The 20,592-nt window shown below is 38.1% G+C and overlaps 1 protein-coding gene across 1 annotated transcript in view; it reads right to left on the bottom strand.

Moving 5' to 3' along the window:
- The window catches only part of LOC127414195 (pro-neuregulin-3, membrane-bound isoform-like), a 602,373-nt gene extending 598,602 nt beyond the window's left edge, over positions 1-3,771 (bottom strand). The window contains exon 1 of the mRNA XM_051652025.1: positions 2,498-3,771. Within this exon, the coding sequence (XP_051507985.1) occupies positions 2,498-3,188 (691 nt within the window). The 5' untranslated portion in view covers positions 3,189-3,771. The remainder of the gene's footprint in view (positions 1-2,497) is intronic.
- Between the last annotated feature and the right edge of the window lie 16,821 nt (positions 3,772-20,592).

The raw sequence follows: 20,592 nt of genomic DNA, 5'->3' as shown, positions 1-20,592 counted from the left end.
CTTTATTATTATTCTAAAATGTGAGAAAAAACACACATACACAAAAATAATAATAATAATAATAATAATAATAATATATATATATTATATATATATATATATATATATATATATATATATATATATAAAGAATTAATGTTTCAAAACTTTTGACCGGTAGTGTGAAAACAAAAATCAAAACAAAATTTTACTTATTTATTTATGGCTCTAACAACAACAACAACAACAACAACTATTATTATTATTATTATTATTATTATTATTATTATTATTATTATCGTTGTTGTTGTTGTTGTTGTTATATAAATATAATACACAGCAGACTTCTTTCAAAAGAAAAGTAAGTTTTCTTTGGATTATAGTTCAAGCAAAAGCATTTTCCATAAATGGAGGCAAATTAATCTGGATTAAGCAGGGAGAGTGAAGTAATCTCAAAGAGTGGTGAGGCATGGCAACCTCTTACTGCCAGACACTGTCATCCACCGGCTGAATTCAAATACAGGGCTCTTCAAATTATATTAGGACATTCACAGAACAATAAACATAAAACCTTATTTACATAAAAGGTCGCTATTATCCTATGAAATTTATTCAGACGAACTGCCAAACAAACTGGACGTTAATACGCACAGGCTTTCCACCAGATGAACATAAATGCGATCATTAATTGTAAACGCATCTGTATCAGGTCTTTTTGATAACTACAAATATCGATTCGTGTTCATTATATTACAACAGCAGAATCTCATTTCGGCACCACACCTTGGTGTCGCGGTCTGTTATTCACACCGAACGCATGCATTTTGCGTCCGTGCGCGTTGTTTTTCAATAGCCTAGTTTTTGTGTGTAACCATGCGCTAGACAGAGATCTCTGGCCGTTGTGCCGCGTTTTTTAGAAGCCATGTCAAGTAAAAAAGAACTTCAACTGTTAAAACGCGTCTCGAGATACCTGCGTTCATGGCGCTGTCTATCTTTTTTAGAGCAAATATGCGTTCGGTGTGAACGTCCCTAATACCGTAAGCAGGTGCTCTCGGTCGGACATGATGACGCATAAATCAATTTCTGCTCGCGTAGACAATTCCAATGTCATTGATAGTTCACAGAATGATGCGAGCGCAGCATTGTAGAGAATAGAGGTTTGACAATAGCATGTATGAATAACAGCTAAAGTGTTGTTTAATAGTCGTGATATCGCTTGTAATTCCACACAAGCCAAAGCGCAAAATAACAGTAGTCGTAATAATTGTGATGGAAATAAGGTTTTTTTTATTTATTTATTTATTTATTTATTTTTATGACAAGAGCAGTTATTAAACCCGACGCGATAAAAAAGGACTTATTGGATTAATCATCACCCTCAAGCTTCTTCAGAGAGGACAGTCCTTGAAGCTGTCTTTAAATGATGATAAAACAGGAAAAATGTGCGTGTATTTATACGATGTAGGGCTCCGTCTTTAGACACTGTCGCCCATAGCTCTTCTAATAATCCAAATACGAGGAGAGAATCAGTAATTGCGGAGCTAAAGATATATTTTCTCTCAGTGATATTCCCTGACTGGTATCACAATAAACAAGCTCTTTGATGTGCTTCAGTCTTTGGAAATATAAATCAATAAACAAGAAAAAATTGCGCTATAACCAATTCCGCGAAACCTCTTTAAAATAGCCTATTCCGACTTTATCGCAATGATATCATGATCAGCAGAATAACTCATAGTGTTTCGGTACTGATTGCAGTCATTAATCAAACGAATATCTTTCTTTTTTAAAGGTGTGCATAAGCCACGTTATGGAATTTGGTTATTTCAAGCAGACACTAGGGGGGAAATGTGCATCCTGGCAAATCTATATATAGCTAAATAATCATATACTATAAACAGTTGAATGATTTTGAAACTGAGATCACCATATGTACTTCATCTAACTCGTGTATGTTTCCCTGTTGCATATTTGGAAACACAGGGAGTGGTCGGAGCCGCTGCTTGTCATTAGTGTATCTGCCCCTCCCTGGCGACATGAAAAAGGGGACTGCGCCTTTAGCAGGGAGTCCTTCAGGCTTTGCCTTTGGTACGTTATAATACTGCTTTCAGATGCAAAGCCATATATGAATTACATTTACCACTGCCCTTATGTAAGACTTTATATGCAAAATGATGTATATGATTTGCATTCATTACTTTATTAATATCCTAGGTAACCTTAACACGTTTTGATGAGGTTCACTCACATAATCATTTACATCTATTAAGATATAATAGTGCTACCCAGTAATTACTACTTCAATGCATGATCCCCTCATGAATCCAGGTATAAACAGAGTCTTCCATTTCAGTAAATGAACACAGTGCTAGAATGACTTCACCATGTCATTAGAATAATATTAATGTTATGTATTCATACAAATTCCACATCACCAACAGTCCCACAAGATGATAAATTGAACATTTATTGCCAAAAGCAAAACCAGCGAGAACCAATGAAAATGTATAAAACTCACGTGTCTTTTGGCTGACATGTGTTCGACCAGGTGTGGTCACGTGCCTCTCAGTGGATGGCTGCTCTCTGGTCCACATTTGGGTGGAGTCATTTAGAATGGTGGGGTTGGAGGGAGAGGGACTCGAGGTGGACGTTTGGACAGTAGACATGGTGGTGGAGACCACGGTGGTCGCAAAGGTGGGATTGCGTGTGACAAAGCGCATAGAGGGGCTCTTCTGTGTCACCTGGTTGCCTGACGCCCCGCCACCTGTAGCGGGAATGTTTGGGGGGCTTCCTGTTCGAGTTCTGCCCTGCACCACTGTGGTGACAGTGGGGCTGATTGAGCTGACCCCTCCAATAGTGGTGGTGGTAGTGATGTCAGATCCCTTAGGAAAAGTGCTAGGCTTAGAAAGAAAGATGGGGTCCTGGCCAATACCCTTGGCGTCTACCAAGTCTGTTGGTAAGTAGTCTCTCACCGAACCCACTACAATCCATTTCAGCAGCATCAGACTGAGCCCCAGGCCTATGAAGCCGATGAGAAGTGGAACCACGCAGAGCCAGGTCTGCTGGCGAGGCCATAGGGTGCAGGTCCCACACCTTAATACCCCACCCCGCACAGGGGCCTGGCCTTGTTCACGTCCACCAGAGCCACCCCGTCCCTCTGGCTCCTCCAGAACCATAGCCCCCGAATTGTTCACAGAGCTGTCACTCATCTTGCCTGTGGCACGCTAAGGGTTAACCCAAAGGCCGGGTGCTCGGCAGACATCGGCAGCACAAAGCAAAACACCGGCCAGCAATGCCATACTTTGAAATAACAAAATCCAACAGCAAGAATACAGAAATAGTTACGGACACAGCAAGGCAGACATTCCCTAAATCACATCCACACAATCGCCACACAATCTCACAATCAGACATGCGCATACACCCAATAGAATTTCGGAGATAGAAAAATCAGAATCCAGCAAGGGACAGTCCGTTAGTCCAGTTCCAGTCTCGTCGATCAATGTGTCCAGATGAATTCCAGCTCGCAGCTAGACAAGGGTAAAAATCCTTTGATGTTAAATAAAGATGCTGAGCAAAAGAGGTGAAAGGGAAGGGTGGAGTGAAATCATCTGCATGTTGATGCTGAACAGCATCTGATGCAGCAGCACTCTCTTTCGTCAGATTATCAAATCCCTCTTTAGCAGAAGACACCACTATTAAAGTCATTCTCTGATCTCATATCTCCTTTCATTGTGAATATTAATTCATTTGATCAGGAAGTTATCCCATAAAACTGGCTCATTTTATCCTCTCTGGCTCATTCTTTGTAATTCCTTCTTCAAGATCTCGACTGAACTCAGGATCTTGAATTGGTACGCTGAGTCAGCTTTACATATCTCAGAATGCTGGTCCCTTCACAGAGGAGCACTCAGCATTGAACGTGATGCAAAATGTCCCTTTCCAAGACAGAAGATCCTGCAGATTTACAGAATCCTTATGAAAGCAGGGACCCAAATACACAAGCAATACTCCAACTGAGCAATAAAACAGATCCAGCCGAGGCAGAGGCATGTATCACGGTTCCCAGGGAACACAGGATCAAGCAGGAGACAGAGGACAGTAATGTCAAATGCGTTCTCGTGGCTGAGCGGCGTCTGATCAGCAACCCGCCACCAATACAGCGAGCCGTTAATAACGTATGGAGCAGCAGTGCACTCAGCCTCTATCTACATTCCTACACTGAGAGAGAGCAAGAGAGAATTAAGGAGAGAGAGAGAGGAAAAGGAGCGGAGGGATGGAGAGAGGAAGGGAGGAGGGATGAGTGAGTTTGTCAAAGACAGACAGAAAGAGAAAAAGAGGAGGGTATAAAAATTACAGCATGCAGTTCTGCCATGAGACAACATTCATCCATTCCTCATTATGGTTTTGTTTGTCTGTTGTTTGTTTTGCCTGTCTATTGCTCTCTCCTAGGGCTGGCATTTCCAAAGTGTCTGGACTAGCGTGTGTTCCTGCTCTAATCTCCTATGTGGTTTTTCTGCGGCTCTAGCCTTTCTGTGCCTACGACACTGCAGCCAGACACACACACAGACACACACAGACAGCCTTCTACTCTTCCCTACTGCTGACGCCAGGACAGAGAGGAAGTTGTTAAAATGACACCATCTCTTTATTTACCCCTCCCCCCATCTTATTGTTTTAATTTTGTTCTTTTTTTTTTTATTGTTGCTATTATTATTTATTATTATCATAATTATATTTACCTTTTTTGTTAATGCTTTAGTAGTATGTCATGCCAATAAAGCTAATTTGAATTTAAGACAGTGAGAGAAAGAGAGAGGCACTGCACCTGCTCTCTTCACAAGAACATTCCCCACCCCTTTAGAGAGAGAGAGAGAGAGAGAGAGAGAGAGAGATGCATCAGGCATAAGAGAGGGAGGGGGAAATGAGAAGTGATAAGTATAAGAGTTAAAGGCATTCACAGCAAAGGGCGAGAGCGTGAGCAAGAGAAGGTATGAGAGAGAAATGAAGAGATCCATGTCAGTACTCTGCCATATTAACACAAAAAAGTCGCACGACGATGTCAATTGCACGACCAGCCCCTCCTCACACTGTGAGAAGACAGAATAGAATACTGCATATATATATATATATATATATATATACATACATACACACACACACACACAGGTATATATGTATTAACTATATATTTAAATGTTAGTTATAGTCCTCTAACTTGACTGGGAATGCAGCATGCTTGCATTTACTATGTATATAGTATACTAAATCATGCATTTTAATTATATTATTCTTAGCCTGCTCCCCCTTTCTTCTGCCTGCCTGACTATCCACATTTCCACCACTGGCAGTGTGCAGCCAGCAAGTTTTTCTAATTTAAACAATTATTTAATTCCACCGATAATGCTAAAAACGCATTAGGGTACAACGGGGCTAAAGCCTCCATGGGGTAAAAGGCTCCATTGATTTTATTTTCACCCAAAACACTAGATAGCAACAAAAACTACCACAGTAGTTTCCTAAACACCTGTTTGTCACTATGGACTGCAAAATATTCCTTATCCATGAGATCTTTGCGTGTAATGTCTAAAGTTTGATTTTGAGGCAATTTGATCTAATTTTTAATATTTTTTTTTAAATATTGCAAATTTATGTAACTAATGAATATCCTGGAAATTAACATTTCTTTTGAAACAAAATACTTATTTATCATTTTCAGTTTTGTTTAAGGTCACTAATTCAAACATTTTTCAATAACTGTCCAATAAGTGAAAGGATAGCATTTGGGGTAAAAAGTCCCCCTGTTGCAGGGGCTTAAGGCCCCTATTAAACACACTGTTTTTCTCAAAGTGAGGCGAATATATTTGTTATGAAAAATTTTCAAAATGGGCACACATTGACTCATCCAATCATAATAGAGATTAGTTTTTTTTTATAGAATACTTGAGATGTAATAAAATGCCAAATGTATTTTAAATTAACAGGAAATGATTGACTTATTTTGAGTAAGCATCATTTTTTAATTTGTTAATTTGTTACTCAAAAAAGCATCTTGGTGTCTCAAAATTAATTGCATTAGTGCATCAGGTACTTTATGTTTCTTTGTTGACTACCTAAATAGCCCTTTAAATAAAACAAAAATCTTTTTTGTGTTTTAATGGCTTTATATTATTTCTAAGTACAGATTTTTGTTATTTATAACATTTGGAAAGAATAGCAATTTCTGTTATTGAGGATAGTAACATGTATTATCAATTTGACAATTGGGGTCAATTGTCAACTTGACCCCAGGGAAAACTAACACAATTTCAAACATTTAGAAGGATTTTATTTGCAAAACATCAAATCATCATCATCATCATCATCAGAACATCAGTAAGAAACACATAACAGTTCTTTATTTACAAAATAAAAAAAAACACCTATAAAAATTAAATTTGAGCATTGTGTCAGGGATTGTTCTATGCCACTGTAAGTGCTATATATGCAAATATGTATGTGTGAGATATTAAAAAAAACAAAGTTATGTAGTCACCAAAATTAGTTTGAAAGAATACGAACAGCATAGACAGAATATGAACAGCATATTATTTTTCCTACATTCCACCAGAAGGTACAGTCCAGCCTTTTGTCTGCACTACTGTGCACATGATGTGCAGCAGCCGCGGGCCGTGCATTTGAAGTCAAGGCCTTCAGTGTGATTCATGCCATTAAGAAAACACAGTTTCACAATGAATAAGACGCTATGCCTATCACACATTACATGGCAGTCAACTAGTAATACCATCTGACATTTTAAAAACATGTCCACACACGAAAGCCAGAACTTGAAACGAAAATTAATGCTCAAGCAAGCCTAATTTTAACTGCAGCATGACTGTTTTGTGAAATTAACGTCTCCCGAACAGACATTCAAAAATCATAATTTTTCATGTGAATCTACCAAGGAGGTCTATAATACCTGGAAAAATCTATCAAATAATATTTGCAATTTAAATGTTGCATGCAATAAGTTTCATTTCGTCAGGGTACATGGTTATGCTGTGTTCCATTTAAGTTGGATGTGGGATATTCCTATTTGATATCTCCAACCATAAGTGCATTCCATTCCCCAATATTCGGAACTGCAATGCTCCCGTTAGCTTAGCAGGGGTTTGACTCTTATTAGAGATGTCTCCTAGCAACCTAACTGATAAACAATGCTGCAGCGCTAGCATTTGTGCTTCAAGTGTAAGATTATCAAAAGAGATTATGTTTTATACACCTGTTTCTGCAGGCATTTGTTAAACAAGCTTTAATATCATGTAATGTGGAAACGAACCCATTTATCGATATTACTTAATAAAGTGAATGTTTATCACTTACTTTGTATATCTCCCTGAGTGTTGACATGTTTGTGTGACATCATGCCCCTGCATCTCGGCGAAATCAGAGTTGTTTCTGCACCTACAAGTTGTAATTCTGACTTAAAGATGCATTCCATTGCACTTTTCCTAGTAGGAAGTTGTAAAATCTGACTTTCCGAGTTGAATGGAACGCAGCACTACTTTTCAAAACTTGATCCGACACTGAATGCTCAAGCAGCCTAATTTACACTTAGAAAACTCCTGATATAACAATGCAAAAAGCACTTACCAATTTACTTGAAGTGAAAATCAGTCCTCCTTTCCTGTTTAATAAATTAAGCAATCACACGGTCATGCAGAACATCTCGTGTTTTTAAATCCATAAGGATCTCTCTCAATGGCGATAACGGCAGTGATGACGATCTCGCACTCTTCGCTTTCAAATTACGTACATCGCTTAAAGTGTGATTGCATCACTCAAGCCTCGACCGGGATATATCCTAAAGATCGCACCCACCAAGAACAAATAAATCAATCTGATTGGCTGATGAATCTGACAATCTGACTCTGGATGTCTATTCACTTACACTGTTGAGGGATTCTGTGGAAATTCTGAAGGTCTGAGGGGGGTGGAGCTCAGACTCACGTGCTGCTTCGGGCATGTGATTTGTGAAACAGCTGTCACACTTTGCTTATAAGCATCAAGAAATAAATTCTGACTGGATAAACTTTTCGTTTTTCTCTATTTGTTTGTAGATTAATTAAGAGTAGAAAGCGATCAAAAATACATAGGCAAAAAGGTGATTGAGAATGAAAGGATGAAAAATATTTATTTATTTGGTATGTTAGGCCAGCAGAGAAGGCTTTGCTGGTCCTGAGAATTTGCCACTGATGTGCAGAGAGTGTGGGCGTGCTCCTTGCAGACGTATTTCTTGCATTTCACACAGGTGTTGCTGGACTTGGAGTGATTTCTGTTGGGACAGACCTGGCACCTGCCACGTTTCCTGCCTGCAGTTTGAACCACTGGGATGTGTGACTCCATTTGGATGTCCTTCACAACTGTTGCAGCAGCTGTTGATGCTCTTGGAAGGCACCGTCTTCTCTCGATATGAGGTTTCACCAGCACGTAAACCAGCTGCTCCAGGAAAATCCTCCTTCGACTCAGTTTTACACTGTTCCAGTCCTTGTTTATTTTGCTCCATAATACAAAGGCATTGTAGGCACTCACATCAATGATGTTAAAGAAAATGGCAAGGGGCCAACGGGCAGTCATGCGTCGGCAGCTGTCTGTGACCTTGTCAAGATTATCAACCCCTCCCTTTGTCTCGTAGTCCAAGACCATTTGTGGTTTTCTGTCTTCTCTGGTGCTCAGGACAGCATCTTTGTGCATGGTGCTCATCAGCAGGACATTTTCCCCTTTCTTCAGGCAATAGGAGACGACAATGGCTCTGCCAATGAAGGTAAACATTGAAGATTATACCTTCCCGTTCTTTATCACAAAAAGCTCAGAGAAAAGCTCCAGCTTGTTTTTTCTCACTGTCCCCAACATGGTAACCTTCCTTTTCAACAGTTCCTCACACAGTGCGTATGATGTGAAAAAATTATCACATGAAATGTCATGACCATTCAGTCCTTCAGCCATGTCTAGTACCACTCTCAGGCCCTGATTTTTTTTAGGTGCTTCCCCAGGCGATTTACCAGTGTACACCTACATTTCCAGGCATAGCTGGACTGTGCATCACATGCTGCACATATTTTGATACCATATTTGGCAGGTTTGCTTGGTATGTGTTGTCTGAAGGGACAGTGCCCTCAAAATGCAACCAGATATTCATCCACAGTGACGTGGGGGCCTGGGTTGTAAAAAAGGGTAATCGCTGGAACCACTTGTCCCACACATCCCACATTGCTGCAAGTTTGTCATGCTCTCATCGGCCCTGCCTTGTTTCTATGTTATCAAAGCATATGACATGGGAGAAAACATGGAATGTCTTTAGAGACATGGTGGCTGGAAATATTGCCCTTCCAGTGCCAGCATTCCAAAAGCTTGCTGTTGCTTCTCCTTTTGACTTGTACACTCCTGCCAAAATGAGCAATCTATGAGATGAGTTTGTCATCTCAAATATATCCTTTTCGAGTGATAGTGTTACGAAGAGCTCAAATGCTTATTTTATGTCTTGGACATGGTTAACAGCATATCTGGTGGGGCCTGGAACCATTCTGATGACATTAGAAGCACTAAGTCTACCCTGTCATTCAAGTGAGGAGAGGGACCATAATAAATTTCCATTTTTGAAAGGTAATGTGCCTTCTGCTGGTTGAGAGACAACAGGAGGGTCAACACTAAGAGTCTCATCCTCATCAGAGGAGGACGCCTCATAATCATGGTCCTCCTCAACATTATCCTCTGTCTTGACACATTCTCCTCTATGTCACTTTCACTGTCAAAGAACTGTGACAAAACCTCATTGACAGAAAACCTTTGGTTAGAGGTCATTTTCAATTGAGAGAGAGCATAAAGAGAGAGCCCACAGAGCACCAAGTGAAATGGTTTAGAAGGCTGCTGTGCAAGCTTTTATATGTTTGCTCCTCCCATATGTTGGGTGAACTATCAATGTCCTTGCAAGAATTATGTTTTCCCCTCCCCCATGTCGGGTGAACTATCAGCGCACTTACAGGTATGGTTATGTTAGGTTAGGGCCCTAAAGCAGAGGGACGTTTTTTGAAGATTATACAATTTTATGTTATAGTGACCTCAATATCATCCAAAACAACCAAAACAAATGTGTATAAAATTTGTATATTTCTTATATGTTTTATACAGCTAAAACAGCCTGGGGTCAAATTGACCCCAAAGAACACTAATGCTACAAAATGTGTACAGGACATTGAAAACATATCATCATGTTAATTTTATGTTTACCCAGTTGTCCCCATTAAAATAGGAAAAGTCAATAAATAAGAAGAAAAAAAAAACAAAAAAAATGTCAATTATGTATTTAGAGATGTTAAACGTTGAATGAGGTCAAATTGACCCCAAAGATAATAGGAGTGTTAAATCCCCTAGGGGCCTTTTACCCCAGGTGTTTTAAAAAAAAAAATAATAATAATTTTAATCAAAACAACCTTCCGTTATTATTTATTTTCACAAAAATGATGTTGCTCCATCAATATTCAATAAAAATTAAAAACAATTCAACATTGATAAATTTTATGACCAGAAAAAAAGGTAAATTTAGCCCCGTTGTACCCAACAAGTAAAAATGCACAAAATAAACAGCACAGTTTACACTGTACAAACAAAAGATGCCTCATATATCAAATTGTGTACTCAAGGAGCTTAAATATTTAAGTCACTGTTCACTTTCAAATCAAATCTCAAATCATTGCTCAGTTCTCACAGAACACAAATCAAATATGACCACATGTCAAAAACATCAAACCTCATTGGTTCTTGCCAATTTGATTTGTAATCTGTTTATCTGTTGATCAATGATTTGATTAGAGAGTGAAAAACAAAATTTTAGTCTGTTCATCATTCATAGTTATTGTATGTCCTCAGAAGACTTGGCATATGATGCACAAAGATGTATGGACTACTTTAATGCTATTTTTTGGGTAATTTTTAAGATTTTGTAAGCTAAAGTGAGACACTTTAAATCAGTAATCAAGACATTCTTTAAGATGTCTCCTTGTGTTCTGTAAAGAAAGGTCATATGGGCCTGGAACAACATGAGGATGAGTAAATTATAACCAAATCTATTTTTTTTTTTTTTTTTTTTTTTCTTTGTGAACTATTCCTTTAAGCCTTGGGCTTTGTACATTTCTGAACTTTTTGCAAGGATGCCCTGGGGTTCTCCAGAGGATTCCGCCAGTGTGGCAATATGAGAAACCCCAAAGGTTGCCTCAAGTACCTTTTCAATTTTACAGTGTATTTGCACAACAACTAAACAAAACCTAACAAGGTGCAGTGGTATATAACTTGTTCGTGGTCCAGCTGTATGATACATGGAGACTGAATTAAATTAACTGGTTCAAACATTTCAAGAATATATTTTTTGTCCATTACATTGTGCTAGTTGAACTATTCATTAAGCAAAATCTACATTTAAATTACCTTTGCTAACTGTGCTTAATAGGGTGGGCTCTTGATATTAATTTTACTTTTATCACCATGAATTCAGTATCATGTATCTGTTTCAGTGAAATCTGTCTCCACAGTGTATGCACCAGTTACTCGAGCTCCACATACAGCATTACATGACAGGACTGCTGCTTAGATGATGACCGCACCTCTGGATCTCTGTGGCACAGCATGACTTTCACAACCTCCAGAACAATGAGGAAACCTCACCACTGTCTGTTTCCATGCTCTCATGTGGAATTCTCTGCATCTAAATAAGTATTTCCCAAAATCACTCTTAGGGGAATCTATAAAGAATGAATTGCACTCATTGATAGTGCTGAATATTTAAAAACTGTTTATAATACCACATACAAAAGTGGTGCAACTGTTCACTCCTCTATATTTCTCTATAAATGATTCATCACGAACACCAATTAACTAATTAATTATAATTTGTATCCATCTATGCTTCATCATACTGTGCTCCCTTAGGATTATCCCGCTAAAGGCATTGCTCCTACATACAGCAAAGACACTTTGTTTGGTAGTCCATGCTTGACTGGTGAGTGAATATTTTGTAATCAGGCATGCATCTGAGCTATTAACAACAGTGAGAGCTGTATGTGTTTCTACCTGTCTGACTTAGGATGCATCAACCTGCCAGTTCGAATCAACTCACTGATTACACTACCCCTGCCAAGGGCAGCATGCACCCCAATGCAAATGTGTACGTGCACTCTCACACACACTTCATCCTTTTATTGACCCCCATTTCCTGTCTTTCTTGTTCTATGTTCTAAACCCCAAAGCTGTACGCCCACACACTGCTGTTCCTGAGGTTGGAGGAGGAGAAAGCACTTTGTCTGTCAAGCACTCCTGAGAGTCTGTAAAAGCCGAGGCATCCCTGTCTAAAGAAAATGCGTAGAAACACAAGAACACATATGCGCGGCAACCAGGCGGAAAGCACCAGAATCAAGAGCATAACAAGAAAGTTCACACTCGGACACTTTCAACTCAGGCAACCCTCAAGAGAGCAAAGGTCAGTTAGAGCCATTTGTCAAAATCACTTTTCTACTATGGATTTTAAATACACATCTGAATGTACAGTAGATGTGTTTTTTTTTTTTTTTTTTTTTTTCATCATCTGGCTAAATGGTTCTGAGCACGATTCTAATAGCATTTTCACTTGAGCATGGTCAAAGTCTTTTTAGCATGTCAGGCCCTCATTTGACTCTCAGACAAACCTGTACACACATGCCAAAACAAACCACACATGTCTAAGTCTGAGTCTGACCACTGTGTGAAAAATTTTATGCTAGAATTAAGATGTTTAAAATAAATGACAAGTAACAAAATAATTGTCTTTTCTGTGTAGGACAATCAGATTTGACTGTGGCAGCATAGTCAAGTTTGACAGCATACTGGAGCATCATTGCAAAATCTGATGTAATGTCTAAATATTCAGAGATCAGCCAGTGCATGCAGCACTGAAGCCATCTACTGGCCATAATTGTAATTTCATGTTATTGTTATTTCAGCAGATGTCACCAGAGACCCCCAATACATCACATATTTTGATGTTTTCACAATCTTTCAATTTACTGAAATAATTTTTTTTTTTTTTATTGAAGTACAGATATCATAGATGTACTTATTTTATACGAAAATGAATGGTGTAATCTTTAAAAATATCTTTAAAACAAATCAACTGTATGTTCATTTTAAGTGTTACTTAAGTGTGACTCACAAACAACCAATGCACAAAGATTAAGAAGGCAGAAGGCAACTTACTGGGTTGTGGAACAGAGCTATTCTCAACATCTTTTACCCATAAAGCTTCAGTTAACACAGATTTGATCCTGCACCATGATGCCTAGACTAAATGCTCATTACACATCACTGCAGTCATCTCTTCAGAGGTAGTAAGCATACACAAAAGGATAAGCAGATATCACTGGCCCAGAGACCACAAATCCATATATGCATGGGCCAACAGAGCTCACTGGTGTTATCCATATATTATGGGCAGAGCAAAGATTATTAGACACGCAGCTGTCCAGATGAGTGAGGGTGTGTGTTATGGTGGAGGTGATTAGGTTGGGAATTAATGTGAAGGGGTCACAGATGGAAAATCACAAAAGTGAGATGAAGGATTAGAGTGAGTCGACACAGCTTTAAAAAGGTCATCCATCCAATGTGCTGACATTTTTGCTGCAGAACGACAAAACATTACAAAGGTGGCAGAGACATGGACTGGTCAGGGAAATTTATAAAGATGATTTGTGATTTTGTACAAACAATGACAGTAAAGTAGGTTAAGCTTAGCAGGTTAATACATGCTGTGACTGATTCATGCATGCAGGCAAAATGAAACCATTCGGATTTCTCTCAACTGAAATTCAGGTGTGAACTGTGCTATCATATTAACCTGTTGCCATTGCCTCATTTTCTGAGCTCAGGCCTGAATTGGATATACTCAATAGAAATGACTGTAGTCCATCAACTCTTTGTCAGTCATAATTGTGGTCTGTTGACAGAAGACACTTGTACGTTTGTTGCCCACATGTCAGAATTTATTTAAGTCATAAAGAAAAACAGTTATAAACGCTCAAATTTAAAGGAATTGATCTGAAAATTATATTATATTAATAAAATATTTTTATGAAAATATAAATGACTCTGACCTTATAAGCAACTAGAGACACAACGGAGCTCAAGCCACAAGTCTTATAATGTTATATTCAAAATATGATTATGATAACTTTATGATAACTTATCATTTCACCTTATTTTTGCCTACTATGGCGAAGGTTAGCATGCTAGCATAAGCTTAGCTCCATGATAGCAGCATGTAAACAATACAAATTAAACACAACATATATCTTAGTTTCAATTATCATTGAGTGGTTTTAACAGCTTCTGTTACTGATCTCATGTGGATTCCATTCATAGAATGAAGCATAAAATGTTTATAGAATGTGGTGGTGGCGTAGTGGGCTAAAGCACATACCTGGTAATTGCTGGTTCAATCCCCACAGCCACCACCATTGTGTCCTTGAGCAAGGCACTTAACTCCAGGTTGCTCCAGGGGTATTGTCCCTGTAATAAGTACACTGTAAGTCACTTTGGATAAAAGCATCTGCCAAATGCATAAATGTAATGTAATGAATATGCAGCCAATAGCAAACAGCAGGTTCAGTAACAAATGCAGAATTCTTCGAGTATACAGACATCAAACCTATAAAAATGTCAGTGATCCTTTTGAAAATATAGACAAACCATATATTTTCAGAATGATCTATATATTCACGACATATTTCATAAGTCTAAATGTTATTATTACGATTTACACAGTTCTTCTATGGTAAGGGATGTGGAATACCTATCATGTGATCTCTGACATAATAAATCATCTTGTTCTACACTCCATATATGGATCAAATCTTGCCCGCAGCTCCCTCTGTGTTCCTGGTGCAATAGAATGCACACTATATAAGAGTATTAGAGTGCTGTAGTGCTTCAGATTGCATAATTTGGTAGAAAATTAAAATGAATTATGTGTCTGGCTAAAGAAATATAATACTTATAAAAATCCATCATCATTTCTCTAAATGTGCACACTTTTGGACTAAAAGATTTAAAGGAGGTTGTTTAGTGAAGCCATTAAATGACAAGTATACTAGATCTTACATGACTGCAGATGTGTTTGAGGAATTATTTCATATTTCATTATTTCACTCTTTACATAAATTATGAAAATACATTAGCAACATAATTTTGATCATGAAACTGCTTTCAGTCATCAAAGCATGAGATTTAGAGCTTCCATATTATGTATTGGTTTTTAAGATTACTCAACATTTAACCTTTTTAAACATGCAGTTCATGTAAATGGGCGTTCAGATGGGTCAACATAACGGGTCTTGTTCACTAATAATTGTGTACATAGGCTACTTTTGTGTGCAGGAAATGTTCTTCTCAAGCAAAATTCCCACTGGATCGACAACATGTTGTCAACCTTAGTTCTAATGTTAATGAATCCAGAATTTTAAAAATAAGTGTGTACATGTCCGCAGTTAATAATTAGCATAATACACAACCATATAAGGCCTTTCTGCACAACCTCGCTTGTACAGCCATCTGTCACTCTTTGCACACGTATCCTTGTGCTCTTTAAAGAGTAAAGACAAATGTATGCACCTTTTATATGGCCAAGATTGGCTAGATGTTTATGCAAAACATACACCAGATTGAGCAATAATACACATCATTTTTGTTATTGAAATAAATTTGAAGACACTAAGTTATTCAATTTCCAACAATAACTAGGGCTGGAAAATTTAACATGTTAATTTTTGCGATTAATATTTTTAGTTTAAGGTGTAAAAAACAAAAAAAAAAAAAAAAAAAATATATATATATATATATATATATATATATATATATATATATATATATATATATATATATATATATATATATATATATAAATTCTGCAGTATCTGATTTTTGTTTTTGTTTTTCTTCTTCCTGAAACTTCACTTGATTAAAGAAAGGTGCCCAGAGTTCCTGGCAGGCTGCTCAGTCTTACAGGCTTAGATTAGGGTGGGGGCGGGGTTTGGGCATCTGCTGCCTGCAAGGAACAAACCCAGGCACCTTTGTACTATGGGCGAAATTGCACTAATGTTTTCCTACACTTTCTGTGGCTACAATTGACATATATGTATACATCTTCAGGAGGTACATGCTGGACTGCACATCCTATCAAAAAAACTGATTGTGTGGAGCAGTGCAAGCTTATTCATTACACACAACGAATGTCCTGAGTATAAAAAACATGGGAGCTGTTTTAATGTATGGAGAATGAAGACTTCACAAGTAAGCAGTGAACCAGGTGTGCAAGAGATACGGGCAAGCTGCCGTATCTCTTCACATTGCCCGAAAACGCTCACACGCTTTCATCTGAACGAGTATCAAAAGCGAAATCGCATGAGTGAGACCTAGCGTGTGCACGATAGAGACTTCAGCAAGCTGCAGACAGGTATACTTGTAGAGACTGAACAGCAACCAGAAATATAAAAATAAATAATAATAAATAATAGTTTTGAGATTTTAAACTTCAGCAAATTACACTTCAGCATTCAATTTATTTTATATCAGTATGTATAGTGTCTAATAATGCATTGGCAATGTACACTAAAGTTTCTCTTGCTAATAAAGTTTGATATGAATGGAATCTGCCCATTTGACCCTATTATTAAAAAAGTCCACTGTAAAACGGCAGAAGATTTTGCCCAAATTGTAATTACAGCATGTCCACTGATTTTATTGCATGTATACATATACTTGTATCAAATATTAATACCTGTAAAACTGTTTCTAATTAACTCTAGCTGAAAAATATAATAATAATAATAAATGTACATATTTAAATAATTAAAATAAATTATGACTAACCAATTTCTTGCAAGTTCTTTGAGACAAAGTATAAAGTAAATATATTTATGATGATTTTTTAATGCTTGTTTTAATGTATCGTACCATAATTTAATCATGATTAATCACAGAAAACTACAGGGCACCAAGAACCATGGTCAATGCAGACAGACAACCTAAAAGTTTATGCACGAAAAAATGTGAAAAAAGAAGTAGTTTACTCCCTCATGACTAAAGCGGTATCTCTAAATGATGAAAATGGGCTGTAGGCTACCTATTATTATCTACAATGCTATTATTTTATTTTATTTTAAATTATTCAAAAAAAATATAATTATACTAAATTTATTATCGGCTGCTCTCGTAAGAATAATGCAACCTCTGAGGCTGGGGCAGACTTCTGGGATCGCATCTGCTAACATCTGCTAACAAAGGTGTGATCTAAACCTGTTTACATTAAATAAGCATGCTCCTGAGCAGGTTTGAGCTTACAGACCTGTTGTCATGAAAGCAACTCCAAAATGTTCTTTGAGGAACATAACAATCCAGGATCAGGTCAAAACATCAACAATGAAATCCAGATAACTCCCCAGCTGTTTCCAAAACCAGGAAAATGCTGCCTCCGGAGGCAGGAAGGGACCAAGGCACGTCCGAATCCAATGTTCATGTCACATCCTGTCTACTGAGATACCTTCATCTGATCGAATTTTGAAGGCAGCATAGATATATCCTTCGCTGCCTATGAAATCCCACAATCCTGTGCACACGGATCCACAGTGGTTGAGCTGAAGAAAGAAAAAAATGGCGGCCAAAGAGGCAGTTGAATTTGTGTATAAATGTATGTTTTTATTCACTTTCCCAACTTTTTATTCCATTTCTATCAAGAAAGTAGTATTGTAGTTATTAAATATACACTTGGTTATTGCCAAAACTCTCTTGATTTTGTTCTAGATTATTAGACAATTCAGTCCAACCGAACAACAATGAAGCAGATGCTTTATCTTTAGTGGACACCAGATGGCGATAATCAGTTGCTGGGATGCTAACAACGATGTGATGTTATGCTGCCTCAGTAACCTGTCCGAAACCAGTTTCTGGAGGTACAGCTGTGCTCAAAAGTTTGCATACCCTGGCAGAAACTGTGAAATCTTGGCATTGATTTTGAAAATATGACTGATCATGAAAAAAACAAAAAAAATTAAGGATCTTTTATTTAAGGATAGTGATCAAACCATTTATTATCACATAGTTGTTTTACTCCTTTTTAAATCATAATGATAACAGAAATCACCCAAATGGCCCTGATCAAAAGTTTACATACCCTTGAATGTTTGGCCTTGTTACAGACATACAAGGTGACACACACAGGTTTAAATGGCAATTAAAGTTTAATTTCCCACACCTTTGGCTTTTTAAATTGCAATTAGTGTCTGTGTATAAATAGTCAATGAGTTTGTTAGCTTTCACATGGATGCACTGAGCAGGCTAGATACTGAGCCATGGGGAGCAGAAAAGAACTGTCAAAAGACCTGCATAACAAGGTAATGGAACTTTATTAAGATTGAAAAGGATATAAATAGATATCCAAAGCCTTGAAAATGCCAGTCAGTACTGTTCAATCACTTATTAAGAAGTGGAAAATTCAGGGATCTCTTGATATCAAGCCAAGGTCAGGTAGACCAAGAAAGATTTCAGCCACAACTGCCAGAAGAATTGTTCAGGATACAAAGAAAAACCCACAGGTAACCTCAGGAGAAATACAAGCTGCTCTGGAAAAAGACAGTGTGGTTGTTTCAAGGAGCATAATACGACAATACTTGAACAAAAATGAGCTGCATGGTCGAGTTGCCAGAAAGAAGTCTTTACTGTGCCCATGCCACAAAAAATCCCGGTTACAATATGCCCGACAACACCTTGACACGCCTCACAGCTTCTGGCACACTGTAATTTGGAGTGACGAGACCAAAATAGAGCTTTATGGTCACAACCGTAAGCGCTATGTTTGGAGAGGGGTCAACAAGGCCTGTAGTGAAAAGAATACCATCCCCACTGTGAAGCATGATGGTGGCTCACTGATGTTTTTGGGGTGTGTGATCTCTAAAAGCACGGAGAATCTTGTGAAAATTGATGGCAAGATGAATGCAGCATGTTATCAGAAAACACCGGCAGACAATTTGCATTCTTCTGCACGAAAGCTGCGCATGGGACACTCTTGGACTTTCCAGCACGCCAGTGACCATAAGTACAAGTCCAAGTTAACCCTCCAGTGGTTACAGCAGAAAAAGAAGGTTCTGGAGTGGCCATCACAGTCTCCTGACCTTAATATCATCGAGCCACTCTGGGGAGATCTCAAACGTGCAGTTCATGCAAGACGACCAAATGACCTGGAGGCATTTTGCCAAGATGAATGGGCAGCTATACCACCTGCAAGAATTTGGGGCCTCATAGAAAACTATTACAAAAGACTGCACACTGTCATTGATGCTAAAGGGGGCAATACACAGTATTAAGAACTAAGGGTATGCAGATTTTTGAACAGGGGTCATTTCATTTTTTTCTTTGTTGCCATGTTTTGTTTTATGATTGTGCCATTCTGTTATAACCTACAGTTGAATATGAATCCCATAAGAAATAAAAGAAATGTGTTTTGCCTGCTCACTCATGTTTTCTTTAAAAATGATACATATATTACTAATTCTCCAAGGGTATGCAAACTTTTGAGCACAACTGTACCTACGCAACAACACGAACGCTGTCTGTTGAGTCATTAACTGATAGGGCAGCGAGGCAACAAGACAGCTATCTTTGGTTTCGGACACAGCTCCTAATCAACATAAAAAGGGTTACAGATTGCAAAGTGATAATGAACCAATCAGCTGTGTGTAAAGTGACATCACTGACACAATGAAGTCACTACATTTTTTTATCCCCTTTTTCTTCCCAATTTGGCATGCCCAATTCCCACTACTTACTAGGTCCTCGTGGTGGCGCGGTTACTCACCTCAATCTGGGTGGCAGAGGACAAGTCTCAGTTGCCTCCACTTCTGAGACAGTCAATCCACACATCTTATCATGTGGCTCGCTGTGCATGACACCACGGAGACTCACAGCATGTGGAGGCTCATGCTATTCCCTGCTATCCACACACAAATTACCATGCACCCCATTGAGAGCAAGAACCACTAATCGCGACCACGAGGAGGTTACCCCATGTGACTCTACCCTTCCTAGCAACCGGGCCAATTTGGTTGCTTAGGAGACCTGGCTGGAGTCACTCAGGACATACTGGATTCGAACTCGTGACTCCAGGGGTGGTAGTCAGCGTCAATACTCGCTGAGCTACCCAGGCCCCCGAAGTCACTACATATTAAGATATAATAAGATGGTTTATTTGAGAGATCCTGGAACCTTGTATCTTTTGAGCAGCACATTAAAAATTTATTATTGTGTTTCTTTGCATTTCTTTAAATACTGTTCCTGTATGCAGTGCGTGATGCTGAGAACTTTGGGAAAAAAAGTGTTTGTAAGGTGATTCTCACACTTTAGGTAGGCATTCATAGTCTTTCCACATTAACAAATCTACTTCTTAAAGTTATTTTGTAGACACAAAGTGACATGGCTCACACTTAATTTACATTAGGCTTTTAATTTAAATAAATATAAAAGCTTTTAAATTTTGAATAAATATATAGATTTTTATAGATA

Source organism: Myxocyprinus asiaticus, chromosome 23 (genome assembly GCF_019703515.2).
Source record: "Myxocyprinus asiaticus isolate MX2 ecotype Aquarium Trade chromosome 23, UBuf_Myxa_2, whole genome shotgun sequence".
NCBI lineage: Eukaryota > Metazoa > Chordata > Actinopteri > Cypriniformes > Catostomidae > Myxocyprinus > Myxocyprinus asiaticus.
This window is presented reverse-complemented; position numbering and strand designations above follow the sequence as displayed.